A 24,641-nucleotide genomic window follows, 5' to 3' on the forward strand; every position below is an offset into this window, starting at 1 on the left:
AGCCACAACGAGTATGTTCACTGTTGTAACAAAAATTCAAACTAACTGAAGTGGTCCTAATAAATGTAACAATCATCGAAAGAAAATTCTACCTCAAGAAAATGATTCCAATGACGGCAGTTCTGCAAATCAAGTGGAGTGACATCTTTTGCATATCTAAAAAGAAAAAATAACTTCAGGCGGCCATTTGAAGAACATCATTTCTAGACATCCTCTACAACAAACATCAGTCAGCGCAAACCTATGGACTGTATGAATTGAAGAGATATCATCAACAGATGGGTCAACACCATCAGCAGGATTCCATTGACCACCAATTGCCATGAAAGACTGGTCCTTTTTAAGCAAGGCAAACCGGAGGATATTGCAAATGTGGGGCATGCGATCATCAAAACATTTTTCAGATGACAGCTCCTCCAGAGCATTCTTGCTAAGTCCGCTCTTCAAAATCATCTGAACTAAGAAGACAAAGAAACCTTATTTAAACATAAGAAACATTAATACAATTGATCATCCAACAGACGCTTTAAAATAACAAAACATAAATAATGGATCCATCATGATAAAACATATAATAAGGGGACCCTCATCCCTCTTCCTATGAGCTCTCCCACACTTTTGGGGATTATGAACATTTAAAACTTAACAGTGCATTCCATTGATAGAATTTCAGCAAAAGAAATCCTCAAATGGACCCACAAAACCATTCACTCTAGTCAAAATTAGTAGATCTTTTAATAAATACTTTTTTTATGAAGGAAGATCAATTTTTTTTTTTTATCAATCCCACATGAGGCATGAGGGCTTTGAATGTTTTACTTCACCCCCAAACTGTTTCTTCTTTACTTGTTCATTAGTGAGTTTTTGTCCCAAGGAGAAGCAGAAGGGGATTTGAACTAGTGACCTCCACTTTATGAAGCGTGGTCCCTAATCAATTGTACCACCCCGTGGGGCTTACCTTGCCCCAAACTATTATAAGTCATGCAAAATCTTTCCTAAAGGGGGAGAATTCATGACAACCTATCTTGTGAGAGACCTCATGATAATTTTTTTCCTTGAGATAAATTTATTGTGTAGCAAACCATGCTTTAAAATTTTCATAATAAAGCAGCAAACACAGTTCTCATATGATTTATAAGCACAATTTGTTAATCACCAGCAAGTAGCAACAAATCCACAATGCCCAAGAATATGAAAAACAACCAATTTATGGGCTTACAACTTCCTCATATGATATAATAATTATTAGAATAACTTAAAATTTCAGGTACTTAGGTCTAAGCTTCTGTGGGCAGTTATTACTAATTCCAAAAGCTGATAGAACCTCAACAACATTGATGGAATAAATTGTCCACTGCACAGTGCATAATCTTTAATTGCAACAAATATACTTTTACAATTTAAATTTACAAATGATTTATCTTTGCCTTCCACACTATATTTCCATGCTTTGACATCTTGCCTGAAGAGAAGACCGAGGTCGATAAGATACAGAGAAAAGCTCGTTGGTTCTGGTTATCCGAGGACCAGAAGCTGTATAAATGGTCCTTTTCTGGACCATACTTGCTCTGCGTACACCCTGAGGTCTCAGAACTAACCTGGAGGAATTACACGAAGGGATTTGTGGAAGCCACACAGGAGGTGGGTTCTTATCTCATAGGGCCATCACCCAAGGCTACTGGTGGCCAAACATGCAGAAAGAAGCACATGAATACGTGAAAAAGTGTGACCAGTGTCAGAGGTTTGTGCCAAACATACATTAGCCAGGAGGGATCCTCAATCCACTGTCCAGCCCTTGGCCATTTGCTTAGTGGGGCTTGGATATCGTCGGACCCTTTCCCAAGCCAGTAGGGAACAAAAGATATCTGCTCATCGGCATTGACTACTTTACTAAATGGGTTGAAGTTGAACCTTTATCGAACATCAGAGATGTGGACGCCAAAAAGTTTGTCTGGAAAAACATTGTTACCTAGTTCGGGGTCCCTCAATTCCTCATCTCCGACAATGGTCTTCAGTTCGATAGTAAGGCCTTCAGGAGGTACTGCAGCGAACTGGGAATGACTAATAGATATTCTACCACAGCCTACCCCCAGGGGAATGGGCAAGTCGAGGCTGTTAACAAGGTCATAGTGAACGGACTTAAGAAGAGGTTAGATGACGCAAAGGGAAGATGGGTGGAAGAACTGCCACACGTCTTGTGGACGTAGCAAACCACACCTCGCAGATCAACAGGAGAGACCCCCTTTTCGATGACTTACGGGGCCGAGGCTGTTATTCATCTAGAAACGAGCTTTCCAACACTAAAAACCAGCTCATTCTGCCCGAATAGCAACAATGGGTTGCTAGAGAAAAGCTTAGATCTTATTGAAGAAAGAAGGGAAAGGGCAATGGTCCAACTGGCGTACTACCAACACAAACTCAAGCAAGGTTATGGTGCCAAAGTAAAGCTGAGGCTACTAGTGCCTGGGGACTTAGTGTTGAGGAAAGTTCTGGGCATTGCAAAAAATCCAGCATGGGGAAAGCTAGGACCAAATTGGGAAGGACCATATCGCATCACCTCAGTGGCTGGTATTGGGGCATATTTTCTAGAAGATTTAGATGAGCATGTAATACCACGCCCTTGGAATGTAAACAACCTGAAAAGATACTATTATTAATGAAAGTTTCCTTTCTCAATAAGTTCTTTTGTTGTATAAAGGCTTCGTGCTTCTTGTCTCTCAATTTACTCAAGTGTTAAACAGAACCTAAGTCCTGCATGGCTTCTCAGATCACAGGCTTAGGGGAAATTAATAACTTTTGACATTTACTCAAGTGTTAAATAGAACCTAAACCCTGCATGGCTCCTTGGACCACAGGCTTAAGGGAAATTAATAACTTTTGACATTTACTCAAGTGTTAAATAGAACCTAAGCCCTGTATGGCTCCTCAGACCATAGGCTTAGGGGAAATTAATAACTTTTGACATTTACTCAAGTGTTAAACAGAACCTAAGCCCTGCATGGCTCCTCGGACCATAGGCTTAAGGGAAATTACTAACTTTTGACATTTACTCAAGTGTTAACCAGAACCTAAGCCTTGTATGGCTCCTCGGACCACATGCTTAGGGGAAATTAATAACTTTTGACATCTATTCAACAGAACCTAAATCTTGCATGGTTCTTCGGACCATAGGCTAAGGGGAAATTAACTACTTTTGACACTTAAAGAACACCTTTATAAGTGTTAGACAGAACGTAAGTTACAAGGTATATTTCTTACTCCCTCCAGACCCAACATTCACTATGTAAGAGCTAATTCGTATCACGAATGTAAAATATCTCTATCTTGTTGACACTTAGTTAGATTTCTTGAAATACGAATAATGAATTACTGTTGGAAATGGAGCAACAATTGTTTAGGCTTATTTATAATAACAATAAAATTAAAAGCAATGAAAGTAAAAACCCAAGGAATAGAAGAAAAAGTTCATTCATTAACTTAAAGGAAATTTATATTACAAGTAGTGGCAGAAGCCACAGGAATGGAAAACAAAAATAGAGTTACAAAAGAAAATCCTACATCTAGAATTCTAGGCCTCGTCTTTGAGGGGATCTTTCTTGGGATCAGCAGCCTCGGAATGAGCACCATTAGCTTTGGACTTAGATTCCGCGTCCTTGGCCTACAAGACTACATCCCTGATTGAGAGGGAGTCCTCGAATGGCTTATCCTTCGTTGGTGGCTGAGCTTCCTTATCCACTCCTGCCCCCTCAGGAATGTCGGTGTCAAGAAGGGCGGCCTGGGCAGGAAGGAGCTTTTCGGAAGGAGGGTCCGACTCAGGAATCTCTCAAATATCCTCTGGGAAGAAGATATTCTTGGCCTTCCTCAGCTCAGAGTCTGTAGGGACTCCTGCCCGGTCCATCACCACTCCCCAAGACTCGGTGCAGTAGTCCCTGCAAACCACAGCTACCTCCTCAGTCAGCCTGGTCTTCGTATCCAGCACCCCTCGCTCATAGGATGCCTTCACCGCGGCCTCAGCTGCTTCCCTGGCCACCTGAGCCGCCTCCTTGGCTTGCTGCAGTTGTGCCTTGAGATCTAAGACTGCTTGCTTCTCGGTGGCCAGGTTTATTTCTATTACGTGTAGCTTCTGGTGCATATCCTCAGCCTGCCTTTCCGTGGTCTTCAGGCCCACCACGGCACTGTCACGAGCCTGGATAGCCTCTTTAACATTTTCGGACAAGCCCTCTTTCTCCTACCTAAGGGCTCCAACAACTTTTTCAGCCACAAGGCGGGACTGGACCTCAGCATTCACCTCCTCTCGGGCGTTCCTAACCCACTCCTTGGCCATATAGATTTGCTGGGTAACCTGCATAAAGGTAGTGGAAGGATTATTAAAACATAGGCAACATGTAAGTGAACATAGAGTCTAAAATTCATACGATGAAGGATGTTTGGTTTACCATCGCAAGGTCCCTCATCAATGACATGAAGAGGTCCGGCTGCTTGGTATTCCTGAGCCCGTCCATATCTTGGGGGAGGAGAAGGGGCTGCTACAAGGCCTCGGCGAGGTATGTAGCCTGTCCCCTCTAGGACTCCCAAAGCGTGGCGTCCCAAGAAATGGGAGCACCATCTAGCTCGAGCCGAGGGGACTAAGTATGCTGCCCCCTTCGCACTGCAGCCTCATCTCGGCTGTCCACGGACTTGGTCCTCTTATCCTTAGGCTCTTTGGCCTTCTTCTACTGTTTGACCCCCTTCTGAGGACCAACCTCGCCCTCCTCCAAATCATCAACTGTACTTTTCCTCCTCAGATTTGGATTAGCCTGCAATCTAAGGTCAGTGGGCGCGGGGGAGAAGGAGGGAGGCTGGCAGGAACTTGTACCTTGGGGACATCTCGGAGAATGTGCCAAGGAGAATCGGTCAAGATCAGCGTCAGAGTCTGAGAGCTCTACTGGCCTTGTTAGCACTTCACCTTCCTCGTTAAAACGAAATTGATCAATCTCAGTTTCAAGGGATGAGTGAGTGGAATCTATCTCCTTTCTCGGAGCGGCTACCCCTTGAAGAATACGCTGAACGGGCGGCTGAACGGGTGGAAGGTCTCTCCGAGCTAGAAATGCCGGCTTGGAGACGTCAATCCGAGCCAATCTGGGACTCCCGGCCCTTATTGCCTGCCCTATGTCCTGGAAGATGCGGGATAGCGGCTCGTAGTCCAAAATCAGATGAGCAGCCCGTAACTGTCCGTCTTCACTCACAAAAATCTCCGACCTTAGGAGGTAATTAAGAGCTTGAACATTGACCAAACTGATCTTCAGGGCAACGTGATCTTTATTTGCAAAACATTCGAAAGGGAATTGTGGTTAATCCGAGAAACCAAATAACTAAAAGCAAGTAAAGGGAAAGTTCAGAAGACTAAGATCTCGGCCGAGGGACCTGATCCTAGAGTACCCACCTGGTGTTCCTGCCCTAACTGGGCAGTGAAGACCGTCATGCCATTCCCGGAAACGACCAAATAATCATCCTTCAAGCCTTTGTTGGACTTAGGGAGGCACGATATCAACCTCACCTCGTCGGACCGAGATTTGAGGTAATATCCCCCGAAAAGGGAATGACACTCGTACAAGTGAGCAACGTCGTGCCATGTGAGCAACGTCGTTTAGAGCATCTACGCACCCTAAAACTCGGAACATATTGGTGGCACACTAGTAGGGGGTCAATCTGTGGTTAAGCAAATAATCCCTGGTTATCCTACCCATAGGAAGTGTCATTCCTCCCTCTATAAAAGTAATCATGGAAATAACGACTTCACCCGTCTCTCTGTCAGTGAGTATCCGGTCCGAAGGACAATATTCTAAACCCACTCCTTGTGGGATCTGGTATTTGGCCTTAAAACCTTCCATACCGGCTGGCGAATCTACTAGGTGCTTAAACCTACCCATCTAAGTGACCAGAAATGACAAAGAGAAAGGTTTCTAAAAAGAAAAAGGCCGAGAAGAAAAAAGAATATAAAGAAATGAAAGACTTACGGGAACACATTTGCTAAATCTTTGAAACTTCTAGAAAGATTCGTGAAGACTTCTTACAAGAAATAGCTATGGAGACTCAGGAAGTTAGAGTGTTTCGTGAGGCGAGGTGTAGGAATTTTTTGGAGCACTTGAAAGTTTTTGAAGAAAAGAGAAAAATGATTTCCCTCAAGGCTTTATATAGAGGGAGAAAGTAAGTGGGAATACTCCCATTCAAAATTCTAGGAAAAATGTCAACCGTTGGATTAGCGCCTCACCATTGGATGCGGGGGACATAAAGCCGCCTGGAGTAATTAATGGCGCCTCGTGGGCTACGAAGCGTCAGTGACAATTATGAGGCATGTAAAACCGCATTCCCACATGTGTGAATCAAAGGATTAGTGGGTCTTATCCCTTAAAAGTCAAAACCCCACTTTTTCTCCTCGGATAAGAGGGAAAAATCGGAATTTTGAGGGGCTATTGTAGGGCTAAGGGTCCAAGATCATATATTGGGATTTGGGTTTCACCCGAAACAATTGATAAGTCCGAGAAGAGACAAATAGTTATTAAGGGATCCCTAGTTAAAGTCTCATAAACGGGGAATGGATGAAAGGTGATTCGAGGAGGAATACCTCCTCGGACGCGACGAATGTAGCTCAAGTGTGTATTCTAGCAATTAGAGTGACCCTCCAAAAGGTTCTAGCGATAGGAATGTGCCTCATAAACATATGAGAAAGAAGAAATCTCAAAATATCTAAGGAACAACTACTACCACCGCATTAAATGCATTACAACTACTTTTCTGGCTGCATTTATGTGGAGAAGACCTCTGAACAGTGATGCCTTGGCTACCACAACTCACAGAAGGCTGAAAGGGGTGTCTGATGGGATGGGCACTCAAGTGAGGACTCAAATGATCAACAAATGTAGGATCAAGATGGCCTAAAAAGGGCTATATAATGTGAGAGACCCTCCATGAGAAGGGGATCGGAAAATAGAGAGAAAAAATAGTATAGCAATCTAAATCATTCCGATATCTAATAATGATCATTATATACAGGTTTAACCTCCTCGGACTGAAAGTTTATTGATATCAGCATCCTTTATTTGTATTTGATCGTCATGCAATTCAATACTAGCCGTTGTCCAACTCATTAGGACCTAGTTATTTGACTCATTCTCTACAAATTTATTGTATTTGGCTCATTGGACCAAGACTCCATACATTTTGGGCTTAGGCTGTAAATTGTGACCCTACATATAATGCCTATATTATTGAAATTTTAGTTTAAGGTAATATTTTGAATATTTATAATTTTTATTTTTTTTAGAGCTTATATCTTTAATTTCTAATGCCTGTTTTTTTTTTTTAGCTCAAATAGAACAAAATTTCATACTTTTCAACCAAAAAATTAAGGAAAAAAGAAATGATTTTTTTTTTAATAGCAAAAAACTAAAAAGGTAAACTATAAAAAGACTTAATTTAAGGTATAATTAGTCTAAAATAGACCGAATTGAACCAAAGTGGTGAAATGGACTGAAATGAATAAAAATAGACCGAATTAGACCAATTGAAGCAAAGTAGACCAAATGAATCGAATAGACAGAATTGGACGTAATGGATCGAAATGGACCGAAATGAAATGAATGAACGAAATAGGTAAAAACTTTTGATAAAGTTTAAGGCCAAACTAATATTTTACCCTATTTGTAATTACAAAAAATTCTTTAAATTAATTTAAATTTTTGTGGCATTAAAAAATATATTTTTTAAAATTTTATTTTAATAATTTTTTTTTGAGAAAAAGGTAAGCGAAATTTTATTAATAAAAATACGAACTACAAAAAAAAAAAAACGAAACAAAAACCAAACTCAAGAAAGATCCGACTGGAAAACAACATCCACGTCCTTGGGTAAGTCTTCTACCCAAACCTCAAGATCTGCAGATAAAACTGCTTTTTTAGCTAAACTGTGAGCTAATCTATTCCCATCCCTCCTGACATGTTGTAATATACAACTTCGTAATACTCCACCAAGTCTTTTTGTCTCATCAATGATATGGCCAAACAGCAGAGGACATGGGCCAACACGCAGCAAAGCCTGAATAACAGTAAGGTAGTCACCTTCAACAATAATGTCAAACAAACTCATCTCCATGGCGAAAATCACAGCCCTTCGAGCTGCCAAAGCTTTAGCCATCTCAGCTGACTGCACCTTGCCCAAATTATGACATAGTGCCGCAATAGCTTGCCCGGAATGATCTCGACAAACTACACCAATACCTGCTAAACCCGAATCCTCAAAATAAGCTGCATCAAAATTTATTTTGAAACAATCCTCAGGCGGAGGAGACCAGCGAACCACCGGACGAGGGATAGACGCACCATGCTCCTTTGAATTCACGTTCCAAAATTCATCAACCATTCTTTGAGCATGTTCACCCAGCTCATGAAGCTGCTAAGATGGCTGACGTTCCCTCATGGTTTCGACGCTGCCATAAACACCATGCCATAGTGACGAACAGAGCTACCTTCCTATTCGACTTCGTACTGAGAACTTCCTCCAATAATTCATAAAAGGTCCGAAACTTCTTATGAACCAAAGACCGAAAATCCTGGAGCGACATCCATACTGATCACACCTGATCACAGAGCCATAAGCAGTGCACAATCGACTCCGAATGCTCACCACACCCATCACAATCCTCATCAATTGGGATATGCCGAGCTTTTAAATTCTGTTTCGTAGGCAAAGAATCCATTGCAGCGCGCCGAATAAAGTGCCGGATCTTATTAGGAACTCTCATCTTCCAAATTTTCTTCCACACCAACCTAGTATTACCCGAAACTGATGAGCTCGGCTGAAGAATAGATTCAGTAGATACTAGCATTCGGTAAGCACTCCTAACACTATAATCCCCATCACTAGTTAGAGGCCAAATCAGAGTGTCTTCTACCCCATCCTCACATACTTGAATCCTCCTCACCAAGTCTGCCTCCCACGGAATTAAACAGCTCTCAAGACGACCCGGGTCCCAAACTCTTGTATCAGGGAAGAACAAATCACAAACTCGATGAACTGAAGAATCAGTTCTGGGAGAGATAATCTTACTGTGATTAAGATCAGGCAGCCACCTATGTCGCCACACATCAATCAAATTTCCATCACCAACCCTTATTTTAATAATTAATTAGCCACATCAATCATTTTTTATGCAACACAATAATTAAATGTTAGGACTAAGCTCTTACATTTGAAACCTAAAAAACGAAATTGATAATCCCTATATGTCTAGCGCCGCTGACACCACACAAACAACAGAGGGTGATGTCTCTAAGGGCGTTATTGAAGTTGAAGTTGAAGACGACCACCACTGCTACTGCTACTGCTACTGCTACTGCTTGTACTACTTCCCTTGTAAAACAAATCCTCCGCCGCTTATCCTTATCTAGCTACCATGAAGAAGAAGAACAACAACAGCGTTGTCATCATCAGCACACCTGCACGAGCCGAATCCTGATATGCTACAGAGAAACTAGAAAGTATGCTGGATCAGAAACCGTGGCACATTATTATTCTGCAGAGATCAATGAGGGAGGCAAAAATATAGGACCCGCCACTCCCGTCTTCACAGTTCCTGGTTTATCAGCTCTAACGGACCATTATTTTTATCATCTTCCTCATAAAATTTATAATCCACTCATCAAAGAAGGATTTCTGCTTGTTCGCAAAGATAATGCTGTGAAAGGCAGTACTATAGATATCTTCAATATCAACACAGCCGAGATCAATACTGATGACGTCGAAAATTGTCACCAATGGGTCACACCGTACTCGCGACTCGAAACGAACCTGCACGACAGATGCAATCGAAAGAAGTCCTTCAGAGAGCACCGGTGTGGTGCCGGCCAAAAGCTCTCCGACGGTCAAGTTAGAATTATTTTATTTTACTTAGAGCGTAGAGAGGGTCAATTAAAGCGTACCTCGATTTCTGAGGGTGGCAGGCCTTTTATAGTGGCAAAGGGTTGACTTTTCTTCTTGGTTTCCAAATCTTTTCCATGTGGGACTCTAATACAAATTCCTCTGAGCGTGGTGAGCAAGGATTTCCATTTTTGGCTCTTAAGGCTTTTCTAGGCGATAGGGACCTCGGATCATGGGCCCTTACTACGTCTGTCAGCAATGGGCCTTCAAAGTGCAAGGGATCATCTTTATACAGGCCCACCAGTTCCGATCCGTCAGGCCCATTAAGGTAGGCCCATCAGGCTTTATATTTTACCATCTTCAGTTGCCCCCTTCACCCCAATGGTCCGTCACCTTTTAGGTCAAAGGATCAATGGGGTGACGATCCTTACGTATGGGTATGACGGGCATTTTATAACGGATTCATGCAAGATAGGACAACGGTTCCAGATGGATCAACCCGTCAGAGGAAGATTCATCAAGTTGACGGTTACATGACGGGTACAAATCTGTTGGTACGTACTGACAGGTTGTCAGCATTTATTAAGCATGCCACGTGTCACTCTCTGAATGGCCGTTGTATAGGATCGAAGCGTCGCTTCGTCTTCCGTGCATCTCCTATATATATAAGGCGCCTCACTCTCTCATTTTTCAATTTTCACTCAGAAATCATTTGTCAGAGTGAAGCCGTCAACCTTGTCAGAGTAATCCGTCGAGGACGAGCATCTACTGATTACACCAACCGTCACCTCTCCTCTGCTAACTTTGGTAAGTACTTCTAATATACTATAGTCAAGTTACATTTCCGTCCATGCATTGTTGTTAGGCTTTCCATACCCGTCAATACTTTCAAACTCGTCGGTCTTAGGTTTCATTGTCAATTGTAGGAAATGTCTAGTGCGTCAAGTAACCAGTCGGTGGTTCGTGATGGGACGGAATACGAGGATGTATACCCGTCCGGTCATAAAGACCAAGAGAGCCCCGACGAAGATAGGAGTCTGTCTGCCTCCTCTTCATCCTCAACAAATGAGGATGTGGTGATAGTTGAAATAGAGGGTTCTGATGACAACGGGGATCAAGCACTGGAGTCCGTTGTAGGTGCTGATGGACTAAGGCAGTTCATCATGTTGCCAGAGTGGACAGTGCATAGGTTTACATTCGTCATCAGGGAGAAACATTTCAGCACCTTCAAAACCAACTTCCAAATCCCGGACTATGTTTCCATCCGTCTACCATACCCGTCGGAGAAGTGTTACTATGAAGGGGTAGACGGTGTCGGAGTGTACGAGCAGGCGTTGAAGGCTGGACTTCGATTCCCGCTTTCTACACTTCATAGGGAACTTTTACAGTATCTGGGGTTGTCCGTCACCCAGATATCCCCTAACGCCTGGAGGGTCTTCATAGCCATGGAGATTCTTTACGGTGCAATGTCGGATGAGGAAAGGAAACTGACGGTCCGTGAATTTCTTCACTGTTATCGTCCAGACGAGATTTCTGGATCAAGGGGGATGTATAGTTTTGCTAGTCGGAGCCCCTTGTTGAAGGTGATCTTTGAGACCCCAGACTCAAATAGAGACTGGAAGAGTCGCTACTTCTTCCTGGAGGGTGACAGATGGATGAGCCATCCAGGGGAGACGGAGTACATGCCCGTCGACACAACTTGGGCAGTAATAAATCAATCGTGTATGCATCCATCTTAATTTTGTAAAGCTTTTCGTATCCGTCCATTTTTATGTGTATATCTTGATCGTCTTTCTCTGCAGGTAGACGGCGCCCACAAGTCAACCTTGAGGAGTTTAGTTTCCTTGAAAAGATTTGCAGGAAAACTACGCCAGAGGAAAGGACTTGGGCTAAGTTGGTGAACCCGAGGACCATACATTGGTACTGCGACGGTCCTGAGCCCACCCAAGAGGCAATTAGATACGACGAGCGAGTTCATAGACGTAAGCCCGTCAACTTTACTTTACCATTTAACTGACTTTACTTAGTTTTAATTTCATCCGTCATTATTTGCAGAGATGAAAGACGCAAAAAGGAGAGCTTTGATCAAATCCCAAGCCGTTAAGAAGAGGGAATCCGGCGAGGTGGTACCTAAGGTGTCGGCTTCAGCCCCTAAGAGGAAACCGACATCAAAATCCGACCGTCCATTTAAGCAACCAAAGGTCTCTCTTGAACCTGTGGTCGGTTTAATGGCTGAGGGTAACAAGACCGTCACCCCAGCTAAGCAGGGGACGGGTAAAGGATTGATGACAGCCCCAGACGGTAAGCAAGAGAGACCTCCTTCCCTTCTCCGCGACGACTCCAAGTATGCATTGGAGAAGCTGTCGTCCATCATCACGGCGAAAGACTATGAAGATCTTGGAAACCACTTGACGGAGGCCATGGGGGAGACGGGCCTCTTTGCCGTCGCTCAGGTTGGTTATGTCCGTCAAATAGGTTTATTTTTCTTTTTCTTTGTTATTTACATTATGTGACGGTCTCTTTTCTATTCGCAGTCCTTGGTCATGATGAAGGGACTACTGGACCGGTGTCTCAACCGTGAGAGTACCTTGGACCGGGTGCGTGCGAAGGCGGAGCAGACGGAGGAAGAGCTCGGACAACTCCATAAATGGAGGTCCAAGATGGAGAAGAAGCTGGAGCTTTCTGAGAAGGCAAGGAAGGAGCTGGAGGAGAAGACGGCCTCTGCGCTGACGGTCATAGAGAAAAGGGAGGCGGAGATCAAAGAACTCAAGGAAGAGATCCGTCATGTGAAAGAGGTAGCCGTCGAGGAGTACCGAAGCTCAGAGACCTGCTTGGGCGAGCTGTCAGATTCTTTCCTTCAAGGCTTCGATGATTCTCTCCGTCAAGTCAAGAAGGCCTATCCAGAGCTGGATTTGTCAATGGTCAAACTTGAGGACCAAGCCCAGACTTCTGCCCTCCCCGTCGCCTCCGAAAATACGGAGGACCTCTTTGGCGAAGACGCTGCTCAAGGAGACGGAGAGTCCGTCCCGTCGAAGGATGTCCAAGTCGCTGAGCAAAAGAAAGATTAATGTCTATGTAATTTATTTTGAGAACAATCCGTCCTTTTTTTTTTTTTTTTTTTTTTAATTTATTTATTTACATTTCAGAACAATCCGTCCTCTTTAGTTGTATTAAATGCTTGCCTTTAGGGCTTTTGGCTTAATGTTCATATATGCTTTCTATCATTGTTTGGTACTTTGTTTAAAGGTTCGTCCTCCTTCTTGAGGAAGGATTTTTGTGAGAATATTTGTTTATCTGTGATACTCCGTCCACATTGCAGACTTGTTATCTTGTGTTGATTGAGCATTTACATCCGTGAGGATTTTCCTTTTCCGTCTATTTTTAGAGGTTCATTATGAGGACCCGTCCACTTTGTGGCGTTGTACATCACTTTTTAAATGTAATGCCTATTTAATGGACTTGTAAAAATTTTAACGTAGTCAGTGGTCCGTCCACTTCGCTTGCATGTTCTTCCATTATCTCCCTCCACCTTGTGGACTTGAGTTATCATCCCTGTAGGATGTCATCATCCCTGTGGGATGGCCCGTCGGCCTTGTGGACTTTATTTTATGTCCGTCCATTTAAGGACTCACAGTGATCGTCCTTGTAGGACGATCCGTCCGTCTTGTGGACTTTCGATTGTATCCGTCCACCTTGTGGACTTGAGTCATCATCCCTGTGGGATGGTCCGTCCATCTTGTGGACTTTGGCTACTATCCTTGTAGGATGATCCGTCCATCTTGTGGACTTTATTTTGGGTTTGTCCGTTTTATGGACCGACAGTGATCGTCCTTGTGGGGTGATCCGTCCATCTTGTGGACATTTTGTGTCCGTCAATTTTGTGGATTGAGGGCGATCGTCCTTGTAGGGCGATCCGTCCATCTTGTGGACTGCATTTATATCCGTCCATCTTGTGGACTTGAATGATTATTCCTGTAGTATCTTATCATCCCCGTAGGATGATCCGTCCATCTTGTGGACTGCATTTGTATCCGTCCATCTTGTGGACTTTATTTAGTTTCCGTTAGTTTTGTAGACAATTATAATGACATCCAAGTAGAAGATCAAAGTAATATCTGATTATAGAAATGCGTAAAGGAAAAAATTGCCTGCCCCCTTTGGGCTTAAAAAGGGCACAACAAAATTGTAGCAAAAAGACAGTTAAAAGAGAAACTTATAAAAAGCTCAAACAAAAACTGGTTGCCGTGTCACTACTACTGGTAGTATTTCCTCAAATGCTCGGCATTCCATGGATGTGGCAGCTTCTCTCCATCTGTTGTCTCCAGGTGGTACGTTCCTTTCCTTTTCCATGACGTAACTCTATAAGGTCCTTCCCAGTTGGGGCCGAGTTTTCCCTGTGCAGGGTCTTTAGTTGCACCCATGACCTTCCTGAGTACGAGGTCTCCAACTTGGAAGTTTCTATGTCGGACCCGGGTGTTGTAATGTCTGGACATGCGATCCTTGTACCTAGCGATCCTTTGCTCCGCCACCGACCTGACCTCATCTATCAGGTCCAGCTGTAGCCTCAGGGATTCGTCATTCCTACATTCGTCATGGTTGTGAACCCTGTAACTTGTGAGTCCAACTTCTGCTGGGATGACCGCCTCGCTCCCGTATGTCAGTCGAAATGGCGTCTCTCCTGTTGGAGTCCTCGCCATTGTCCTGTATGCCCATAGTATGCTCGGCAATTCTTCGGGCCATATGCCCTTTGCCCCCTCGAGCCGAGTCTTGATAATCTTTAACAGGGATCGGTTCGTGACTTCAACCTGGCCATTAGCCTGAGGATGGGCGGGTGATGAGTAGTGGTTTTTTATTCCTAGCTGAGTGCAGAAATCCCGGAAGTGGCCGTTGTCGAACTGCCTCCCGTTATCTGAGACAAGAACTCTTGGAATACCGAACCTGCATACGATGCACCGCCAGACAAAACTTCTAATGTTTTTTTCTGTAATGGTGGCCAAGGCTTCCACCTCTACCCATTTTGTGAAGTAGTCAATACCCACTACCAAGAACTTCAGCTGCCTTACCGCCGTTGGGAAAGGTCCCATGATATCTAGTCCCCACTGAGCGAACGGCTATGGAGCCGTTATAGGGGTTAGCTCCTCAGTTGGTTGTCCGATGAAATTGCTGAACCTTTGGCATTTGTCGCAGCTTTTAACGTAGGACTCGGCATCCTTCTGCATGGTTGGCCAGTAATACCCAGCTCGTACCAGTTTGTGCACTAACGAGCGCGATCCGGAATGGTTCCCGCATATTCCTTCGTGTACTTCCCTCATTACGTAGTCTGCCTCTTCAACCCCGAGACATCTTAGATAAGGACGGGAGAAACCTCTCTTGTAAAGAATGTCTTTTATCAAGACGAACCTTGCCGCTTGGACTTTTAGCTTTCTCGCTGCCTCCTTCTCTTCTGGCAATATCTCGTCCTTTAAGTATGAAGTTATCTGCGTAGTCCAGTTTCTTTCGGAGCGTATCTCCTGCATGTTGTCGGGGTCTATTAGTGGAAAGATTTGAACAAAGGAAAGTACATTACCCGGTGTCATCATATGTTCTGTTGAAGCGGCTTTGGCTAGCCGATCGGCGAGCTCATTTTCTCCCCTGGGGATCTGGACGAACATTGCTTTTAGCCCGTCGACTCTCGCCCTTACTTGATCAAGATATCTCTTCAACCTTTCCCCTTTGCATTCATAATCTCCGTTTACTTGATTGGTCACGACTTGAGAGTCGCAATGCACGACCACACTTTCAGCTCCGGCGGCTTTGGCTAGGTCGAGTCCTGCTGCCACCGCTTCGTATTCTGCTTCATTGTTGGTAATGGGGAAGTCGAGACGGACCATACATTCAATCTTGTCTCCTTCAGGTGACAGCAATACTATGCCGGCTCCTCCAACTCGCTTATTGGATGATCCGTCGGTGTAGATGTTCCACTGGGGGGGTTCTTCTGCCCCATTGTCCCCGTCACGCGTAAACTCTGCTATGAAGTCGACTACAGCTTGTCCTTTAATGGCCACACGTGGACGGTACTTGATGTCAAACTCACTCAATTCTATTGCCCACAGCGTCAGTCGACCCGCGGCTTCGGGATTACTCAGTGCCCTTCGCAAGGGCTTGTCGGTCATTACGTTCACGGTATGGGCTTGAAAGTAGGGCTTGAGCTTGCGAGCCGCCGTGACCAACGCAAAAGCGAGTTTCTCCATAGGTTGGTATCTTTCCTCGGCACCGCGGAGCGCCCGGCTGGCGTAGTACACGGGCTTCTGTGCCCTGTCCTCCTCTCTGATTAAGGCCGCGCTGACGGCCACCGGGGAGACAGCCAAATAGAGGAAGAGTTCTTCACCTGGTTGCGAGGGGCTCAGTAGAGGTGGTGAAGATAGATAGGTTTTTAACTCCTCGAAGGCTCGCTGACACTCGTCCGTCCACTCGAATGACTTTTTCAATGTTCGAAAGAAGGGTAAACACTTGTCCGTCGCTCTCGACACGAATCTATTCAATGCCGCTACCTTGCCGTTAAGGCTCTGTACTTCCTTCACGTTTCTCGGGGGGGCCATCTCCATTATGGCTCGGATTTTGTCCGGGTTAGCTTCAATCCCCCTTTGAGATACCATGAATCCTAGGAATTTGCCTGCCGTTACACCGAATGCGCACTTTCCCGGATTGAGTTTCATGTTGTAGGATCGAAGCGTGCCGAATGTTTCCTTGAGATCTTCCAAGTGGTCTTCCTCCTTCCGGCTCTTCACCAGCATGTTGTCGACATAGACTTGGACATTCCTCCCTATTTGCTGTGCGAACATCTTGTTCATTAGTCTCTGGTATGTTGCCCCTGCATTCTTCAGGCCGAATGGCATTACTTTGTAACAGAAGAGTCCTTGACTGGTTACAAACGAAGTCTTCTCCTGATCGTCCTCGTGCATGCGGATCTGGTTATAACCCGAGAAAGCATCCATGAAGCTTAGCAATTGGTGTTGAGCCGTCGAGTCTACTAGGATGTCGACCCTTGGAAGGGGATAGCTATCTTTGGGGCATGCTTTGTTAAGATCGGTGAAGTCCACGCACATCCGCCATTTGCCGCTCGTTTTCTTCACCATTACCACATTCGCCAGCCAATCGGGGTAGTAGACTTCCCTGATGAAGCTTGCCTCTTGGAGTTTGCGGACCTCTTCCGCTATTGCTTGGTCTCGTTCCGGGGCGAATACTCTCTTCTTTTGTCGGACGGGTGGAAATGAGGGCAACACATTCAACTTATGTACCATGACCGAGGGATCGATTCCTGGCATATTGTCATGGCTCCAGGCGAACACATCCTTATTGCTTCTCAAGAAAGCTACGAGCTCTTGACGGATTGCGGGTTTGGCAAGCGTTCCGATCTTGGTGGTTCGGTCTGGATTGGAACTGTCGAGAGTTATCTCCTCTAGCTTCTCTGTAGGTTCTGCCGTCGTTCGGTGTTCTTCTATGTTCAAGGCCTGGATCTGGTCTTCCACCTCCATCATAGCTACGTAGCATTCTCGTGCGGCAATTTGACTTCCGCGTAGCTCTTCTACCCCATACTCCGTTGGGAACTTGATCATCAGGTGGTAAGTTGATGTTGCCGCCTTCCACGAGTTGAGCGTGGGTCGTCCAATAATAGCATTGTAGGCTGACGAGCAATCGACCACCAAGAATGTTACGTCCTTGGTGATTTGTTGGGGGTAATCTCCTATTGTCACCGATAACGTGACTGCGCCCAAGGGGAATATTCTACTCCCTCCGAAACCAACGAGCGGGGCGTTTGTCGGTATTAGCTACTCCCTGTCAATCCTCATTTGTTGGAACGCCGGATAATACAAGATGTCGGCCGAACTACCGTTGTCGACCAACACTCGGTGGATATTGTAGTCGCCTGCCCGCAAGGTGACGACGAGGGCATCGTCGTGTGGATGGTGTAGGCGTCTTGCATCCTCTTCCGAGAACCCGATAATGGGGCCTTCCCTTCTTGCCATCTTTGGCACTGTACCCGCCAACTGGACATTCTGTACCATCCGAAGGTATGTTTTGCGAGCCTTTTTCGACGATCCGGCCGCGGCTGTTCCTCCAATTATCATCCTTATGTCCCCTAATGGGGGTCTTGGTCGCTCGTTTTCTCGACGGGGGTGTTGTTCTTGTGGGGGTTGATCCGTTCTCTCCTTGCTGACGAACTTCTTCAGCTTCCCTTGTCGGATAAGGGCTTCGATTTGTTGCTTCAAGTCGTAGCAATCGGCCGTGTCGTGACCATGGTCACGATGGAAGCGGCAATATTTGTCTCTGGACCTTCTGTTGGGATCACTCTTCAGCTTTCTCGGAAACGTCAGGGATCCTTCGTCCTTAATCTGCATTAGGACTTGGTCTATCGGAGTGGTCAACGGGGTGAAACTTGTGAACCTTGCGCCCATGGGTTTTGGACGTCTCTCCTCCCTTCGATCTCCCATTCTTCCTTTCTTCCGCCCCTGGTCCTGTCGGGGATCCTCTTGTTTGTCTCTTTTCTTGGGTCTATCTTCTCGGGCTAATAGTGCGTCTTCAGCGTTCATATACTTGGTGGCCCTGTAAAGCACCTCCGACATGGTCTTTGGGTCATTTTTGTATAGGGAGAACAAAAACTTACCCCCCTTCAGTCCGTTCGTGAACGCTGCCACTAGTATCTTGTCGTCGGCTTCGTCGATCGAGAGCGCTTCTTTATTGAAGCGTGATATGTAGGCCCGTAACGTCTCCTCCTCTCTCTGCTTGATATTCATTAAACAAGCCGTGGATTTCTTATACCGATGTCCTCCGATGAAGTGCGTAGTGAATTGAGCGCTCAGCTCCTTGAAGGTGCCGATGGAGTTTGGTGTTAGCCGGCTGAACCAAATCCTTGCTGCGCCCTTTAGGGTTGTAGGGAACGCCCTGCACATAATTGCGTCTGCCACTCCCTGAAGGTGCATCAGGGTCTTGAAGGTCTCTAGGTGATCGAGAGGGTCCTTGATTCCGTCATAACTATCCATACTTGGCATGCGGAATTTACTTGGCAGGGGGAAGGAATTGACGGTTGCCGTAAATGGCGAGTCAGTCCGGTTGACAAGGTCGTCAAGATCATTGGACACTCGCCCCTTGAGAGCGTTCATCAGTACTTCCATCTGTTCCTTCATCGCCTGCATCTCCGCGATGATGGGTTGTGGAGCTGTATCCGTCACTGAAGGGATGCTGGCGTCCCGTCGCACTTGTTTGCTCGGGGCGTTACTCTCTTGTGGTCCGTCATGATTCCTCCTTTCAGCGCTGGTTCCTTCTTGATCCACTCCTTGGTTATTGACCGCCGCACTCTTTTGGTTTAGCTGCTCTTCTAGGTCGTGGTTTTGTTTGGTGAGGCGCTCCACGGCTGCGGCGAGCGTCCGGACCTGTCTCTCAAGGGCAGTCGTAGGGGCTTCCTCTTCTTGAGCGTCGTTAGTGGTTGCCATCGAGCGTGTGAGTACCATGTAACTCTTTTGTCTAAGAAGCGATAATGTGTTATGACGATCGTTTTTCCCACAGACGGCGCCAACTGATGACGTCGAAAATTGTCACCAATGGGTCACACCGTACTCGCGACTCGAAACGAACCTGCACGACAGATGCAATCGAAAGAAGTCCTTCAGAGAGCACCGGTGTGGTGCCGGCCAAAAGCTCTCCGACGGTCAAGTTAGAATTATTTTATTTTACTTAGAGCGTAGAGAGGGTCAATTAAAGCGTACCTCGATTTCTGAGGGTGGCAGGCCTTTTATAGTGGCAAAGGGTTGACTTTTCTTCTTGGTTTCCAAATCTTTTCCATGTGGGACTCTAATACAAATTCCTCTGAGCGTGGTGAGCAAGGATTTCCATTTTTGGCTCTTAAGGCTTTTCTAGGCGATAGGGACCTCGGATCATGGGCCCTTACTACGTCTGTCAGCAATGGGCCTTCAAAGTGCAGGGGATCATCTTTATACAGGCCCACCAGTTCCGATCCGTCAGGCCCATTAAGGTAGGCCCATCAGGCTCTATATTTTACCATCTTCAAATACTGCAGAGTGTTTCACTGTTCACCTTCCAAAACGCTTTGGTTATTTCGGTTTTGGGTTTGATCCTTTGTCCAACCAATTCAAGTTGTTCAGTTTTTGTAGCATTCTCACGCTTCACTCACGACGTTAATAATTGGAGAGAGATAGAGCCTGAAAACTACTGCGGAATTCACTTGGATCAGATAAGCCCAACATCCATTGGCCCACGCATTTTAATAAAAAGGGGTCCGTCAGAGCTGTAAATCAACAATTGATTCACAATAAATCTTGACATGTCCATTAATTAATTAAAATAAATTTTGGTGGGAGCTTTTTGTGAGGCTTTGGGTATGAAAGGAAGAATTTTTTTGGTGTTTTTGCTTTTTTGACTTTGTTTTGGGAGTCAAATGGCCGTTATTGTCTAAGAGAGAAATAAAGATAGAGAGAGCGGGAAAAAAAAATAAAGAATAAGAAATTAAAAAGAAAGTTTGTTACAATATTTTCCTAACAAATTTTAAGTGATAGGTTGTTATTGGTGAGTAAAAAAAATAATTTTAGTAATGACTGATGAATTCAAATTAGAATCAGCAATAACTTATCACATAAGATTTACTATGAATATGTTGTGAAAAATATTATGAATATAACATTTTTAGTTTATTTTTTTTATAATGATTTTTAGTTAAAATTTGATGACCTACAAATCACTATATCGTTACCACAAGTGATTCACGAGATTTGTTAATAAAATATCATTAGAAAAAATTTAAAAATATTATCGTTGGGAGATTTTAAAAATATGGCTGTTGGGTATTTAAAAAAATATAGTTATTAGAAATAAATAAAGGAAGATTGAAAAAACAAACAAAGAAAGATTAAAAAAAAAAAAAAAAAAAACCACCGCACTCCCTTGGTGAGATGGTCACTCCACAAGTATAAGTGCTTGTGGAGTGTGGGGGGCAAGGGCCGGGGTTCAAGTTTCCAGGAGGGAGCTTCACACACATATACACTTAGATTAGGCTAGAGTAGAATTCTATCTTGTATAAAAAAAAAGAAAAAAAAAGAATGAAGAAATAATATTTGAATGAGATAGATAAAAGATAAAGAATCTATTGAAAAGCGTATTTGAAAAAGTATGTAGTTAAAAGATAAAAAGAAATGTTCACTCTCCAAAGTATACAAAATTTTGGAGAGACGGCTTGAGATGCTCTTAGGGTTTAGGATAGGGTTTAGCAATTTAAGGTATGTGAATAAGGATGGTAGAAGATAAGAATGTGATGTGTCACCCTTTAAGGTCACCTTAATATTCTTGTGCATTGAATTAGAACCTAGAATCTTAGCTATGAATAAAGCTTGACATGCTCATTAATTAAAAGAAATTAACTTGACCTCTTATTAAACCACATGCTCCTAATAAATAAAAGGACTAAATATGACAAAATAAATAGACCTAGATAAAAACGGGACATATAGTTTAAGAAAATTAGTTAAATTCTTTAATCAATTTGATGCTCAAATCTTAATGGCATGCTATAGTAAGGAAACCCAAATAGTATATTTAGTATTAATTTTTCATAGAAATCATATTGAAATTTTAGAACGTATTACATAGAAAATTACATATTTTTTCAACAATAATGCAACACGAGTAATTTCAATCAATGATATCTCATTCAAATCAAGTCTGATTTTCGCCCATGACCAATCAAATTACACAATTTTTCATGGTTTTAAATATAACATCTAAATTAATCTAATCACAAGGTTAGATTTCAATTTAAGCTCAATCAAATTTAGTCAACCGCATAAAAATCAGCAAAAAATGAGTTTTAACCATTAAAAACCATGAAATCCTTTACTTCAATGCTAAACCTTCTATCGAAATTTAAAACCGGAAAAAATACGGTATCAACATCTCTATATATTTTTGTTATTATAAAATATAACAATTTCGAATTATAATGAATGGAGATTATTAACTTTTATAAAATGAAAATTATTATAATGAGGCAAATTTTTTTATAGGAGTTATGAAGTTATTTATAATCCTAAAGGTGGCCACCTAATAGACATCCATATATATATATATATATATATATATATGAAAAAAAAAGAGTATTAAACTTTTTTTAAACACTACAAATACCATTTAAAAAGTCCACCAGTTCCTAAATTTTAATACCAATCCACATCAATTTTATTTGTGTTTGGGCACATATATTATTGTTTAGAAGCCAAGCCCAAAAGCTTGTTTGTTTATTTTTTATTTTATAAATCGGAACAGTTCTAATACATAGCAGATTTGTAAATTAGCAGTGATTACTGATTATTAGGTTTAATTGCATAAACAAAAGAAACCGTAGGAAACTAACCATAATAAATTAAAATTTCAACCAGTAAAGTCTCTTATCATCATTCCCAAACAACTTGTCCCAATAATTTAGAAATTTTGAAAACACATTTTTTTTTCACTTCCATGGCTTGTGTCTACACACACACCAAAAAAAAAAAAAAGATCAGCAGATCTAATATTGTAGGTGCTTCAGCCAAAAGATCAACAGATGGCTCTTTCAGCTCGGTTGCTTTCTCTTCTTCTGCAAAATCATGCTAAAAAATGCTCTACTCAACAATGTATAAAAATAATAATAATAAAAAATAAAAACCATCTTATCTTTTCCTTCTTTCAAAAAATAAGTAATACAACAACCATCCATTTGGTTTTGAGAAGAAGTGAAGAAACATAGGATATTAGAAATCACAAAACTAGTTTAAGTTAAAATGCTTGTTCTGAGATGCAATATTTGTTTTTTTTTTTTTTTTTTTGGCCAGTAATTGGACAAATTTTTTAGAAAAATGTACAAGTAGTAGATTGTTTTTCTACTTTTCTTTCTTGTACATATTTTTATGGTACTTCATTCATCTTGCATTAAGTAATCTTTTTCAATAAAATTTTTCTTACTCATCAAAAATAAAGTAATAGATTGTTTAACAAAAACCATTAAAATCACAAATGCCACTTGCACCAAAACAATTAAAGGTACATTAGCATGTTCTGGATAAGCATAAGGTAAACTTCGCAAAAAGCATTGAAGTAACAACATAAGAGAACACCAAGTTAGTTACAAGGGCTGCAAGATACACAAGCAGCAATATTTCAGAACTTGAGAAGGACGCAAAATAAAACATCAAGATCTACATGTGTAAAGCATCATGATGTGGGGAATCTCGTCACAAAGATTTCGCCTCCTTCGGCAAAGAGGAACCATGGCAGTCCCTAGAGACTCTTGCTAGAGTTTGATCATGCTTGCTTCAAGTCCATGTTTGCGCTCTCGTTCTCTCTTGTTTTCAAACAATATTACTACAAACCTTTCTAAGTTTGTCATAGACTCATAGTGTATCTGCAAACGCCAAGTAGAATTAAAAATTAACTTTTTGGATCTGGTAAATACAGGCACTTAACCAAAAACAAAATCTCAAAATACAACCCAAAAACATCAAAAAGAGTTCAAAAACACGATATATTGCTCTTCCACCAAAAAGGCTCAAATGATCCTACCAAACCATTAGAATCACTTCAGTATGCATTCCAAGCACATGCACAGAAAAAAAATCAAGGAGAAAAAACAATTAATGCTAAGATCTAACAAGAACAAACCTTTCCCTCACAGCACCTCCAAAATGTACTCCTATATTATCTTTTTTTTTTTTTTACAAGACCAAGCTTGAATGAATCCCATTCACTCCTCATCTTGATAAAAATTTCATCAGAAGTATCATCTATATCATCATCCCCAAACAACTCGACTCCATATTTTAGAAATTTTGAAAACACCTTTTCCTTTACTTCCATGGCTTGTGTCTGCACCAAAAAAAAAAGAAGTTAGAAATTTAAACATTTTTTTTAAGGTAAGTAAGAATTTATTAAAAATAATTTACCAAAAAATCAAATTTGAATGAATCTATTTCTAAGACATTGGTCGGTCCCATTACTTGGAACCTCTCTGTTGTGAGGAGGTCTTCTAAGTGGTAACGCTTAAGAGCCACCTTAGAGCGATACTTAGGGCTGTACTTTCCCAATATGCGAACATATCCCTACCGTATGAAAAAAATAACAGTGAATCATAATTTTAAACTATAATAATAATAATAATAATAATAATAATACCTTCTATCATAACTCATAATACTTACACAATCATTCTTAGTATCAACCATAGTACAGCCATCAAATCCTTCTTGCATATTCTTCCTAAATGATAATACATTATATATTAATGTTAAAATTATAATTATAATTATAAAATGAACCAAATATAAAATGGTCTCATAACCTTACCTCTTCTCAATGAGAAATTTCTTAAATACCTACATATAAAAAAGAAATGTATCAAAAAAAGGATGATGAAGTTATGGAAGCTTAATTTGCTACAACTTTGCAAATTCGCCTATTCAAGAACTATTTTATTGGATCCTCATGTGAAGTCCAATTGAAGTGAAAGTCATGTCATTTCATAGTTTAAGTATGTGTCTTTTGTAAAGAGATATATAGAGACATAGGGCGAAACGACAATACAAATACAGTAATACAATGACCAAAGCTACATGTAATTCAATGGAAGCTAAAGTTAACTCATAGGGACATGTGTCATTAAGTGAAAGTCATGAATTTTGTTTTTATTTGCTCTTTGTCAATGATTACAGCAGATTCACTTGACTATTTTT

General features: G+C 42.4%; 1 protein-coding gene across 1 annotated transcript; it reads right to left on the bottom strand.

Moving 5' to 3' along the window:
- Positions 1–7,845: 7,845 nt before the first annotated feature.
- LOC126719932 (uncharacterized) lies at positions 7,846–8,397 on the bottom strand. Its single transcript, XM_050422431.1, has one exon. The coding sequence runs from the start codon at positions 8,395–8,397 to the stop codon at positions 7,846–7,848; it is 552 nt and encodes a 183-aa protein (XP_050278388.1).
- Between the last annotated feature and the right edge of the window lie 16,244 nt (positions 8,398–24,641).

Source organism: Quercus robur, chromosome 3 (assembly GCF_932294415.1).
Source record: "Quercus robur chromosome 3, dhQueRobu3.1, whole genome shotgun sequence".
In the NCBI taxonomy this organism is placed as follows: Eukaryota; Viridiplantae; Streptophyta; class Magnoliopsida; order Fagales; family Fagaceae; genus Quercus; species Quercus robur.